General features: G+C 40.9%; 1 protein-coding gene across 2 annotated transcripts in view; it reads right to left on the bottom strand.

Moving 5' to 3' along the window:
- The window catches only part of arap2 (ArfGAP with RhoGAP domain, ankyrin repeat and PH domain 2), a 138755-nt gene that overhangs the window by 58489 nt on the left and 66863 nt on the right, over positions 1-13403 (bottom strand). For both annotated transcript variants that reach the window (XM_067579056.1, XM_067579055.1), the window contains 2 exons: positions 12874-13056; positions 7961-8135 (listed from right to left, as the gene is read on the bottom strand). In XM_067579056.1, coding sequence (XP_067435157.1) covers positions 7961-8135; positions 12874-13056 — 358 coding nt within the window. The remainder of the gene's footprint in view (positions 1-7960; positions 8136-12873; positions 13057-13403) is intronic.

Here is a 13403-nt window from a genome sequence, read left to right as displayed (position 1 = left end):
AGGACACTGGACTTCCAACATGGTTATTATAAATGAGGACTGTGACAAAATGAAAAACAGCCCAACAACCCATCAGCAGGCTAGCTACTACCATGTGGCAATCAAATCATGAACAAGATCTGGCATGATACATGCATTTTTATGCCCTGCAGCCATTTCTAACAAGTGCAGTATATTTTTGATGTGATCCAAAGGATGCAGAGCCAATCAGGAAGAGGGTGACATAAAGCCTGGGTGATGTTAGCAGCATCTGTAATTTTGCTATGAATGTAACACAGAGAATGTGTCTGCCAATAGCAGCATCATAAATACATGGAAACTGACATAGAATTTAATCAGCAAACTGCAGGGAAACGACACAAACACCATTTTCCAAGCACCCAGGTTAGGAGAATGTAAATAAGCCTGTGGCTTGATGCTGTATCAGTTGTAACAAGGCTCTCTCTTTGAGCCTTCTAAATAGTCCCTCTGGGCCCCTAAAGCTGGACTCTGTTAAGATGGGACTGTGATGTCTGTGGGGGCGGTAGTTGAGAAGTCTGGCCTGTGCTGATTGGCTCAGTCCCCAGTGAAGGGAGGTGACATGACAGAGTGCTCAATTAGCCATCTGGTCGCCCACGGCAACGGTCACAAAGTGGTCCCCGACAAGCAGTGGACAGTGGGGTAATCAGAGGGGCTCGCTCACACACACACATGCACACATAAAAACACACCAGGAGATGCGGCCACACATTGTAAATGCTACCATAATTGGCTACATGAACATATGCAAGACAAGCATTGATACAATGACAAGTCAGCTCATAGTGCAAAAAAAAAAAAAAAAGAGGGCAGAGGACTACATTTCCAAGTGTAAAAACATACACTTATTCACATGATTAGGGAAATGAAACTAATTTATTTAGTGAGATATATAGCCAGGGGGCAACACACATACCCACACTTTTTATCCACTAACACTTCTCTTCAAAATTAAAACCATCCACATAGAGACACTCCACCATGGGAAAGCCCCTTTAGTTTCCCGAACTCTCAGCAGCTCTCTGTGAACTCTTGACCCTCTAACAGTCCTGAGTACAGTATTCGTAAAAAAAAAAACATAAACATCAACTAGCACTGAAATAAACTGGCAGTGCCTTGCAATGTTGCTAACTACAGGCTGGAATGGAGACCCAAGAGAAAACAGGGCCTCTGTAGTAAATGTGTACATGTGTGTGCGCTGGTCTTTTTATTATCCACACATATACAGCCTGCTGGATACATTTTTAATGTGCCGCTTGATTCGATAATTCAAGGCGTCAGGGATGTATGTGTGTGTGTGTGTTAGGAGGACCATCATACTCGACTTCAAATGGTCGCTGATAGGATAGGACCAATTACTTGGGGATGGCTTTTCCAATTGGGGACAAAAACTGTGTCCCCAATCGAGAAAAAGCTGATTTTTGGGTCAGGGGTTAAGGTTAGGGTAAGTCTCCAGGAAATTAACACAAGTCTATGTAATGTCCCCAAAAGTGATCATGATCTGATAGAGAGAGAGAGCGAGAGAAAGGGAGGGGGAGACAAAGTGTCAGAGATATTGAGTTGGGGTGAAAAACTGAGATTTAAAACAGACATTTTATTCATATTGAAAATCTCATAGGAATACTAAATAAAATATCTCTAAGGTCTGCACAATGCCAATACTGGACCAAGAAAAAGCAACAGATTATCAATTTTCTTTTTGAATCTATATTGTAAGAATCCAGACTATGTGTGTATCAAAAATTATGAAGATCTGAAATTCCTAACCTATTGTTCTAGAGATGTTTTCATGGAAAATCAAAAACCTTGGTGACCCCTTGTGACTAACCACTAAAAAAAGGATATTAAGAAAAACTTGGCTGGTTGGTGAACATGGTGGAACATTTAGCTACTAAAGAACCACATACATCCTTCAGGAGTTGGCGGAGACCAAAACAGGGCTCGAAGGAGAATGAAACAAACAAAAAAACAAACAAAACTTCAAATGAAGGCTAATGTCTGCTGGAGGCCTAAAAGGGTAACTGCTTGCTAACACGTTCACCATTATAATTTTATAAAGCCACTATACGTCAGTGTTGTGTTTACAGCTTTTTCAAGATTCAAGATGCAAAAGATTTATTTGTCAAAAGCATCATTGTATATGTACAACAGCAATGAAATTAAATTGCAAGAACTCTGACATAAAGCCATATGGCAGTATAAAAATTAAATAAAAAAACATAAAGCTACATACAGGGGAAAATAACGGAATATCACAGAATCTATATGTACATTTTAAAAGTAAGGTAAAAATAAAATAAGTAAGAAATATGGCAAGTTATAAACAATTTGCAGTGTGTAGGGGACAGTGGGCAAAATGCAATTGCAAGTGGTAAGGTATCAAAGATACTGAGCTGCAAAAAGATGCAGAGAGCAAAACAGGTGCAGGATGTTGTGTAGATTGTAAGTGTTTATGGTCTGCATGGCCTGGGGGAAGAAGCTCCTTCTCAGCCTCTCAGTCTTGGCCATGATGGAGTGAAGATGCTTGCCAGAGGGCAGCTACTGAAACAGTTTGTGGTTGGAGTGGTGAATGTCCTTTATGATCCAGTTTGTCCTGGCCTGGTGTTGATGTCCTGGAGGCAGGGCAGTGGCGTCCTGGTGAGGCATTAGGTGCTATGGATCACTCTGTGAAGGGCTTTCCTATCCTGAGAGCTGCAATTGCCGTACCAGGCAGTGATGCTTCCAGAGAGCACAGACCCTACTGTGGCGATGTAGAAATCCTTCAGCGCTGCAGAAGGATTTCTGCAGCACTGTGGAGATCTTGAATTTCCTCAGCTGTCTGACAAGATACAAACACTGTCTTGCCTTCTTTTTTTCTCTTCTTTCTCCTTTCTTTTTTGCACTTCCCCCAAGTGGCCAAAAAAATCAAGTAATGCAGGTTTTACTGTGATAAGTGATTCATGTCACTAATATGATCTTGGACATTGGTCAGTGTATAGATTGTTGAACATCTTTGTTAATTAATTCATTTTAACTCTTGTGTCATGTAGCCCACCCTACATGGAATTACAAGACACAGTTAAACGTCAAGGACTTGTAGAAGGTGATCTAAACCTGGGTACCAGATGAATGCTACTAACTGTAGATACAACTGAAAACCAGTAACATCCTAGAGTATCAAAGAGTAGGGTTGGGAAGCAGTAATTTTATGTTTTCTCATTCCCACTGTGTGAAAAGAAGTGTTAGAATGGACTGTCAGATGTGTATTTTGTTTGTATGAATCAAAGCAGTGTTTGGCAGTAAATTGGCAGGTAGGCCAAGAGGCAGGTGGCACTCAGCTGATAATGTCCCGCACCTGCACCATTTAAGAACCAATTACCAACTTGTCTTTCTGTTCGGACAAGGACAAGTGGCACAAGAACACACAGTTACAAGTCCAAGGACAGACTTCTTTTGTGTGTTAATAACTCTGTGGTGTCCATCTAAGCCACAGACATCATCAGTATGCCTGTTAAAATGTAAAGCAAGATGTGAACAGAGAACTGTCCAGTTACAAATGTGTTTATCTAACCAATAGGTCAACTTGCTGCAGTAAATTGCCATTGCAATTTGTTGTCAATGATACAGCCCCCAAAAATACTAAGTGGTAGCAACACAGATCAAAGTACAGGATCCGCAGTATTTGGTGTCTGGCAACATATCCATCACCATGTTAGACATTTGCTGTGCCAAAATAGATCATCTTGAAGAATATCAACATTGGCGGTGTGTTCATTTTGTCATTTTTCATTTTTTCAATCACATTTTTAAAATTTTGTCTAAACTGTGCCAAAAACGTGTTTCTGACAGTGTCTGTTTGCCGCATGTTGACACCAAACGGAAAATCACTGAAATTTTTCTGTCATCTCAAAAGTTTTACAACTTTTTTGGGTCAAGCGATGAAAACAGAACTTGAAAAAGAACTTTATTTTATGCATATTTTTGATGGTTAATTTTTATTTATATGGCATACGTGGCCTCGTGAGTGTAACATGTGGGAATACACTGGACATAAATGATAGTCCTACCTAATACAAGAAACAACCACAGTGAAAGCCTTTGACTATAAGGGATAGAGCCATCATTGAAGCTGCCCGCAGGGGTTTTGAAAATGCAAAGAGACACTGCCTTAGAGAGCTGCCATTGGCTTTTTTTTTTAATGGAATCTGGGATGGGGATATGCAAATGAACATGCTCCTACAGTATCCCAGGGTGCTTTGGGGCGAGCAGGTGTGGGCGGAAGAACAAGGTCCGTCGAGGCCCACATGCATGCGTTCACAGATACGCGGAGAGAAGGAGCTAATGAAGTGGCAATGCTCTGCCATCAGAACACAGTGGATGTCCTGATGGCAGAGCTGGTGGGATTGGAGCTACAAATGAGCCGCTGTGGAGGGAAGGGACGGTGCACAAGTTCAGAAAGGAGCGGGCTGACAGCTTTGTTTTGATACAGTATATCCAGGGGAAATGGAGGGTTTTCCTATTTTTATTTTTGCAGACTGGGAGTGCGATTCACACTGTGAGGAGACACAACAGCAAGGTTTTCTGCCCACTTACAGCTACTCCAATTTAGACTTTAGTTGTTAGAAGTGAGAATTGTTGAGGGTGTCTGACGATTGTTTATTACTGGTTTATACCAGTCTACCACCATGGGGATAGTGAATTTGAGAAAGAAACATGTTTGTTAATATAGGTAGTTTCTTGTTTGCAGGACCATGTGGTGGTTTAATGAGGGCCTGAAGTACACCTTTGTTGTCTGGATGTCTTTATAAGACAAACAAAGTAGGGGAAAAAACAAGCGCGCAGCCACCACAGGTATGAACATAATGGCATGAAAGCAGACATCACTAGAAATGAAATACTTATATCTGTCTTAATGTTACCATACATGTGTCCAAACAGACTGAAGTCTTTAAAACTCTGGGACAACTCTGAACTCTGTGTTGTCCTGGATATTGGATGCTGCAGTATGTGGCTCCTTTTTATTCTTCCCTCTATATTCCCTCTGTCTACACCACGCTACACAGTAGGGATGGTGTCATATGGGTATTGAATTGTTCCCAGATTCTGCCAGACATAACACTGCGCACAACAACTGAAAAGTTCAATTTCTGTTTAATCAAAATTTTTACAAGTCTTTCTGCAGACTCGGGGGAGCCACGTGCGCAAAAAACAATGCAGGCACCGCTTTCCACAGCTTTGTGTGATGTGACAACGTGTCCAGCAGTAGAAAAATGTCAAAGAGGGAATATAGACAGTATTTTGTACGGAGCCTTAATCTTTTCAGCATGCCATTGCTGACTACCGGTTCACTGTAGTTTCACAAACTACATTTTCAGATATGCACATTCGTTTTTTCTTCTACAAACAGCTTTTCAAGCACAAAAAAAGCATAGGGCTCTAAGAATGGTAGTGTTGCTTTGCTGGTTGGTCGGTTTAAAGCACTTTGGTCATGTGAGATCCACAAAGGCGTTTTTTACTCGTGAATAAATATTTTTCTATATTGTCACCTTAAAGTAGTGTTGAAATATCTCACAAACTGGGTCAAACCTACCTGTGCAATCACTAAATACGCTATTATGCTTCACAACACGCTGTGAGGCATAATACAATACAGTATACATAGGAAATATTTTACACCTGGTATGTACGATGGGCCTTGACGGCTGTGCATGTTTATACAGCAGTGATTTCTTAAGAGAACATTGACCATTCGTGAGGACGATAATGATAAGCAGTTATTTCCAAACCAGACTGAATAGAGTTGACTTTGTTGAGACATTTATGAACCTGTTAATCTGCAAAAATCACGTGATCTGAGTGTTACACAAATACAATAGACACAATGTTCATATTAGACTATTCTGCACAACACTGAGAATTCTATTATCGGAATTGTTGATGTCTACAATTTCCACACATGGCAGGTACAGAGTGGCTAAGTTAAGATAACAGTAAGTGAAAAATAGTGTTTGTGGCATATAAACTATGGTTAAGTCAAAACTCTGGTTAAAGCCAACTCTGGTATCTAGGGCTGCTTCCTACATTGGCATTGAACATTGATACTGAACATAACTCATATGTCACAGAATTATCAAATATGAAAGTAATACTTACAGGGATACTGGGCTAGTGTTTCAAGATCTAAATAAATAACTATGGTTGCATGTTGTCAGTTTCACATACAGTGTAAAGATATTTTTTCTTTTTCTGAAAACAAGATATCTTTAATGTGGCATCTGTCCTTTGGTTAACATCATGTGACATTTTTAGGAGTAGCTTCCTAATGACCACAGACTTACAGTTCCAACTTGCTGCACTGACTGTTGTCCCTGAGGCGAGATCTCCACTGCAGCCGAGGAACACTGTAAATCTGTCAGAGTGGCAGTTGGATCTTTGGTAACCTTCCTGACCGAGGTCCTTTCTTGCCTGCAGTAATTGGTCAGTTTAGTTGGACATCCAGCTCTACCGGAAGAGTCTGGTTACATCCATATTTGTTTGTTTATGACAACTTCCAGGCACATAATGAGCATATAGAAACTGCCTGTGTGCTACATATCACAGATGGACAATACCACACGCGTGAATGTGAGTGTGTCTATCTGTCCGTCCGTGTGTCTTCTAGCACACCTCCAAGTAATGGCCATCACCATGGCGACCAGGTGACCCATGCTAGCAATTAGGAGTCCCTAACAGGCTCGTTGGCGGCGAGTGTGCACAGATGCAGCACATACATTATGTAAAATACAGTCTCCAAGAAAGTCTCCCCCCGGTCCCAGCCAACGGCCTCTCTCGCTCCTTTAATCTAATACATTCTTATCATCAGCCCTGTGTGGAACCACACAAATAAAAAAAAAAAACACCCGTCATGAGGAAGTCGCTCGACACAGCACATCTGCGCTGTGCCTCCGATGCCGGGAACATGAGGTGGGTAATACAAAGGAGAGTCGGGGGAAAGTAAGAGAGAGAGAGAAAGAAAAAGAAAAATAGAGAGAAAGAGAGACAGACAGAGTTTTAACTTGCTAGTTTCAAATTTGTGGGTTTTTCTTCCTTCATTTCCTATTCATGACAGTGGGGCGAAAAAAAAAAACCTCCCACTGTGCTTTTAAATGTGGCAGCATAGCAGTTTTAAACATGATTGGCTTGTTAAAATATAAAGACAATGGGCTGAATATATGTGGCGCCGACGGTTGTAAAAGTCCAACTCACACACCTAGTTTAAAGGCCTTTTCACAGATTTATGTGAGCGTGTGACCAGGAGAATATGTGAGTTATTCTGTTTCACAGCTGCTTACTGTGGTCCAGCACCTCACCTGGGTTGAACAATGAACGTGGAAAAGTTTCCCGTATTCTAACTAGAACTCTTTTCCTCTTCATTATTTAATGAATTACTATAAATGTGAAAAAATATACACAGATTCTCCGTGCAATACTCGGTTTGGAGAGTAGCGTATGTTTTAATAAGTTCAGGACTGACAAACCCACTGTGTGGAAACCAAAATGCTTCTATATCAGAGTTTATGGTTAACGTTAGCTACTCTTTCTTGCTCTTTATTTGGTTTTGAAGAAGTTTAAGCTCGAGTAACTACAGCCAAACCTATTTCTAGATATAGTGTTACATTTCCCAAGCTTAGTTAGTCCTCATTGTCTTTGACATGGATCTTCAGCTGGTGATGATGCTAATTTTTTTTCCCTGGGACATGTTGCTTCAGCCTCGATCTTTCAGGAATATGCATGTAAGACACATAGTTTTTAGCCAACTTAGCCTGCTGTCTGAAATCAGAGACCCATTCTCTCAAAAATGTATACAAATTTTTTATTGGTAAATCTGCCACCATAAGCACAGTAAGCAGCATATGCCACGCAAGAATGAAAAGCTTGTCAGGCGTAGCAACAGTAACTAAGGGGGGCACCCAAAGTTGCTTACCAGATAGTTTGTTCTGGTGCAGGAACTCCATCTGCAGCCTCTGTCCAGCACGTTGGGCCAAGAGGTACGGGGTGGAACAGGTTGGATCCCCAGTGGCACACATAACATCTGCCCCGCTGAACACCAGCTCCATGGTCTGCAGGACGCCAGGCAACACCACAGCTGCACACAGTGCCTGTGCACACAGAGCAACAAGACACAAGAAGAGCAAATGAAGTGTTTCTCCACGCTGTGCCTTTTATTGGTTTCAGCACCATTTAAAAAAATCTTCACTAATGCATATTTAAGATTAAACTCTTTGTCATTTCGGCACTTTTGCACATCAGATTCTTATGGCTGATTTTTTTTTTTGTGGTCACAAATCTTATTTATGTAAGTCCACCTGTCACTTAACATTTCCTGTTGTGATAGACACATAAAAGTCTGGATACATGCAGTCAAGGCTCATTGCATTTCTAAGTAGCTTTCTACGGCTGGATTAATACCTTTAAAAAAAATTCCACACATCCCAGACAATTAACCAGTGAAAATCCCTGGAAATGAGAGTATGGTCTCACTTCCAAGCGTAGGAGGAGCAGCTTGCTGTCGCTGTGTGTGTCTATGTGTGCATGCCAGGTTGATAGAGGACAAAGAGTCTATAAAACGGCGTCAGAAAACCATATAAAGTTTGGAATTGAGTTCCGCCTGCTGATCTCGAAAGAGAAGTTAAAATAAGATCAAACTCTAATACTCCCTGTGGGAATCATTAAATCTCTAATCCCCATGAAAAAGGAATATAGCAAATAAGAGCAGGACAAATGGGCCATATTAAATATAATGAAACTAGCAATTTCCAAGAAGAGAAGTGTGGGAATAAAGGCTTGAAAAACAGTGAACTGAGGAAAATAACAACAGTTGAGCATACTGAGGCTGTGAATAAAGTGTCTGAAAACATTCCAAATGTGCCAAATATATAACAACATAAAAATGAATAACAAAACATACCACGGATATGACAATTTAAAGAAATGAAGGATGTGAATAGTCCTGTACTGTTACATACATACAGTGTTGTCCATTTTAATATTAAATGATACCTTTGCCATTTGTCAATTTAGAAAAGCTTGAGGTAAAAACAAAAATGGCTACATTTACATTAAAGTGCCCATAATCATATGATATATTAAATACACATACATAATATCTTCATATTTTAAAAAAAAGAGTATTACTCCTCAAAAAACACTCACTAAAAGTTGACAAAACTTCTAAAAACTACAACACACACTCAGACTTAAGATATTCTTTTTAAACTTAAAGTCGGGGAACTTGTGAGAGACAGACGGTCAAAGAACGGTTAAAACTGGCTCAGCAAAGTTGAGACATTCCGACTTTTAGTTCTTAATATGAGACGAGCTTAAAAAATGCTGGACCCTACAATTTCACTCATGCAACTCTTTCGTCAGACCTTTACCGTCTGTTGAATGCCCTCATCTTTCAAACTTCATGCCCCAGTTTATAACAAAAGTTCTCTCTCAGATATTTGAAGTCTCGTACCTTACTCAAGACATTTTCTTAGAAGTTAGAAAGCTCCCTACAGAGCCGCAGAAGACATTTTTCAGCCTTGGCTTTTGACTTGCAGGGAGCATTTTTGCATATGTTCAGTTTTGGAACATACTGTAGATATCTGACATTATAACAGTATTACAATAGCAAAAAATGAAGATAAAAAAAAGATTATGGACTGATTCTGGGTTGTTTTTTTCCACAAAAATCCAAATTTAGTAAAAGAGGAAGCATCCTGGGATGATCTAAGAAACCTATAACAAGCAAACAGCACCGCTACATCAGACTGTGATAGGCTGAAACATCTGTCAATCAAGCAAACACATCTCTAATACTTCTTAAATATCTCCATAATGGAAGAATAACCCTTAAAATTACCACTGAGACACATAGGAGGAGAGATTCTTAGTCGAGATCTTCACTTCTTGTGGAAATTTCTGACTTTGTATTCTTATTGTATTCTATTTTTTCTTCCTTCTGTGAATCCCTTTTACAAATGTGCTTTAACCTTGACTTCAATACAAGCTGAATGTTCTTGAGGCCAGCGTCAAGTGGCTATTCGAGGAACTGCTATTTAAGGCACCTGCGCGCTGGCATCTGTATTTAGTCATGGAGGCAGAAACTTTTCCTTCAATGAATTCACGATGTTGGATTGCTCCTTTAAGAGGATCAGGAAAACTTATTTATGTAGCGTCTCGCCATGCAGACGTGCTTTGTTAAAATTATTCACCTGTTTCACTCTGCATGCCGGCTTAGAGGATGGGGAGACAAAAGAGATAGATAGAATACAGTCTGACCCAGGAAAATATTTTCTCTGTTTGTCTCTTTCTATCAGACCGGTCAATTGATGTGACATTGTACACGATGACCCGCAACAAAGTGGATCAACAGAGGAGTCGAGTGGCAAATGGCGGGAATTTCTACGAGCAACCTTTCCTTTCATCCGACTTGGACCGAGTCAGTAAGCTGCATCGATCTGCCACAAACAAGCAAGATCCGTCTGAAAGTGAAGCGCGGAGAGGCTGCGCATATACACACAGGCAAAACACACACACACACACACACATAAAGTATCTGTCAATATAACCTGCCCACCCACACAAAAGGACCTGCGCTGAGATAAAGATGTTTAAACACATAGATTCGTTTATTTCTGTGAAAATCATTTCTCATCAAATGAAAACATCAGAATAATAAATGTGTGGAAAAGACAGGATTAGTTTATCCATCCCACTTCACTCACTCACTATCACGCACACACACACACATAAGACGGGGTCAGATTATGGCGAAATAGTCCCATGCAACCTGGCCTTATTCTGTATCGTCCCTGGAAATGACCTTCCGTGTCATAGCAATTACTGCAGCCACTAGAGGGTTTTGTGTATGTGTGTGTGTGCGTGTGTGTGTGTGTGTGTGAGTAATGATATAAGAAGGTCCTTTGACACCCCCCTCTGTAGGTCATGTGGCCTGCGGAGACTCTGTGGAGGTCACTGGGATATGAGCTTCTAATGGGGAACGTGGGACTGAGAGACGGCGGGATAGAAAGAGGGCATGAAACGGAGAAACATCTTAACAGAGTAAGCACGCGTCGGTTGAGGTTTAGCAGACATATTAGCGCAGTCAGGTATAAATCACTTCACTACCTTTTTTTAAAAAAATTTTTTATCTCATTACTTCAATTGACACATTAAACGGTGATTTACTGTTATGTGTTGAATGAGTTTCATGACCCCTGGGTCCATAAAAACCTGTTAAAATGCCATTGCATGATTTCAAAAATGCATGAATGTCAATGAGGAAATTGCTCATATTATTGCCTTTGTTCTGGAGAAGACTCCCAGAGGAATAGGTTTTATATAGCTTTTCTTTTTTCGTACTTATGTTACAGTAAGTAACTGTGACACAGAACTGGAACAACTTGTCCAATGAGATTAAGCTCAGTGTCCTTGTTTATGTTGAAAATACTTTTTTAGGTGTTTTTTTTTTTACACATTTCTTATAATTTATTGCATTATGTGAAGATCTTGGAAGTGTTTTGAAGAGTGTTTATTATTTTAGCATGCAGACACACGATATGTCGAGTCATGCTGTGTGTAATGGCTCTATGACACATTGATCCCTATCAAATCCGTTCAGCCCGTTTATAAAGGCAGACTTGACAGAGAGAAAGCAAACACTGCCTACCACTCCCACTCCTCCGCTTCTCTCTTTCTTTCTCGATTTCTCTCATGCACGCACACACACATTTCTCTGGCCAGACCCTTTTAGGCAAGCATCTCCACCTCCCCCCCATGCATTTCTATGTCTGTCACAGTTCCTTTCCTATACCACCCTGCAAAAAACTCCCGCTATAACAGCAAATTCACACATCTCTAGAGGAGCAGCACACATGTTCACACGTATGTACACACCACACACTCCCATACACACACACACACACACACACACACGCTCGCAAGAGACAGCAAAGCCGCAATAAAACCAACCCAAGCGTTTCTGTTGTGGATCCTAATCCACTTTTCCACTTAGCTAGCTGGTATATCTCTTCCTTACTTTCCCCTCTCATTCCCTCTTTCTCTATACATCTCCATTCCCCTCTCCTTCCTCCCCTTTTTTCTAGTCAAGAAAACAATACAAGGGGGCTGATCTGCGTAACTGCTGACGCAGGTGGAAACATAGCTGTTTGGAGGCTCAGTGCAGCATGCATTTAAGACCCTCTTTTTAGAGGCAGCCAAAAACACAGGCACTTATTTTGCTGCAGCAATAAAGCCCAACCACAAACTGGCAGGAAAGGCCTTAGCGCCATCCTGCTTACACTTGAGATCGATAAGACTTTGGCATCTTCAGACTTATAGTGCAGTTTTAGTGACTGTCAAAAGGTCAGGGAGATATGGGCTTTTTCAGGTTCAGTGGATTTAGCTAATGGAGTACGCCATGTACCATGTTTCTTGGAAGTAGAGATGAAGCCATTGTAGGTGCCCACTTATAACTGCATGCTTGGTGAACCTCTGCTGCACTTTGCTCCTTCCATAACAGAAAATTAGAACTAGAGACAGAAATACACATTCAATGTCTGAAATGGAGACATTTCTTGATGTTTTTCTTGAGCGGTGAGCAGAAGATAACAATGCTAACTCTGGTGAAAACCAGCTTCTCTAGTCGTGACAGTGTTGTGACAGTTTGCTAGTAGTCTAGATAACAGATCTAACAACAATATTGTTATTTGAGCAGTAGTGTGAGCCTATAATGCACAGCTAAATATCATCTCCCTGTTGCTCGCATGATAGCAGATGTTATAGATAATTCCTATAACACCCATTTATAGTATTTTGGCTTCTGAGCATGTGTCTTCATGAAATGTGTACCTGGTTGAGCTGCTCCAAGTCATGAAAGCCCTCCAGGACCTTCCGGTACTTTCTCTCCCTGTACTTCCTGCGGACGAACGTGGCACGCTGCTCCGCCGAAGCCCCGCTGTAGAGTTCCTCCTCCAAGGGAAGATTAGAGGCCCAGAAACTGTTAGCATTCCTGTTTCCCACCTCCAGGAAGAGCTGAGGGGTTAAGGAACATGCAGAGGGAACAAATACAGGTGAAAATCATTTGTAGCCCTGTTGTGTGTAGGAACTCACTTCTATTTGGCCAAAAGTCCATATTTTGTCCTACTTTCAGGGTTAGGAGTAAAAGCATTTTATCAACTTTCTAACTTTGGAAATAGCTCCTATCTAAGCTGATATTTAGAGGGGCTCCAGAGGTGTCTGAACCTGTTATGAGTTGGCAGGAAATGGCACATTCTGTGGGAGGGGAACTTATTAAAAGATACCATTCTGGTGAAAAATGTATTATGTTTTGACTGGCCTTGTGCAGGACGCAAAAGAGAACACCTGCTCTTTCCACAAAC

Source organism: Thunnus thynnus, chromosome 22 (genome assembly GCF_963924715.1).
Source record: "Thunnus thynnus chromosome 22, fThuThy2.1, whole genome shotgun sequence".
NCBI lineage: Eukaryota > Metazoa > Chordata > Actinopteri > Scombriformes > Scombridae > Thunnus > Thunnus thynnus.
This window is presented reverse-complemented; position numbering and strand designations above follow the sequence as displayed.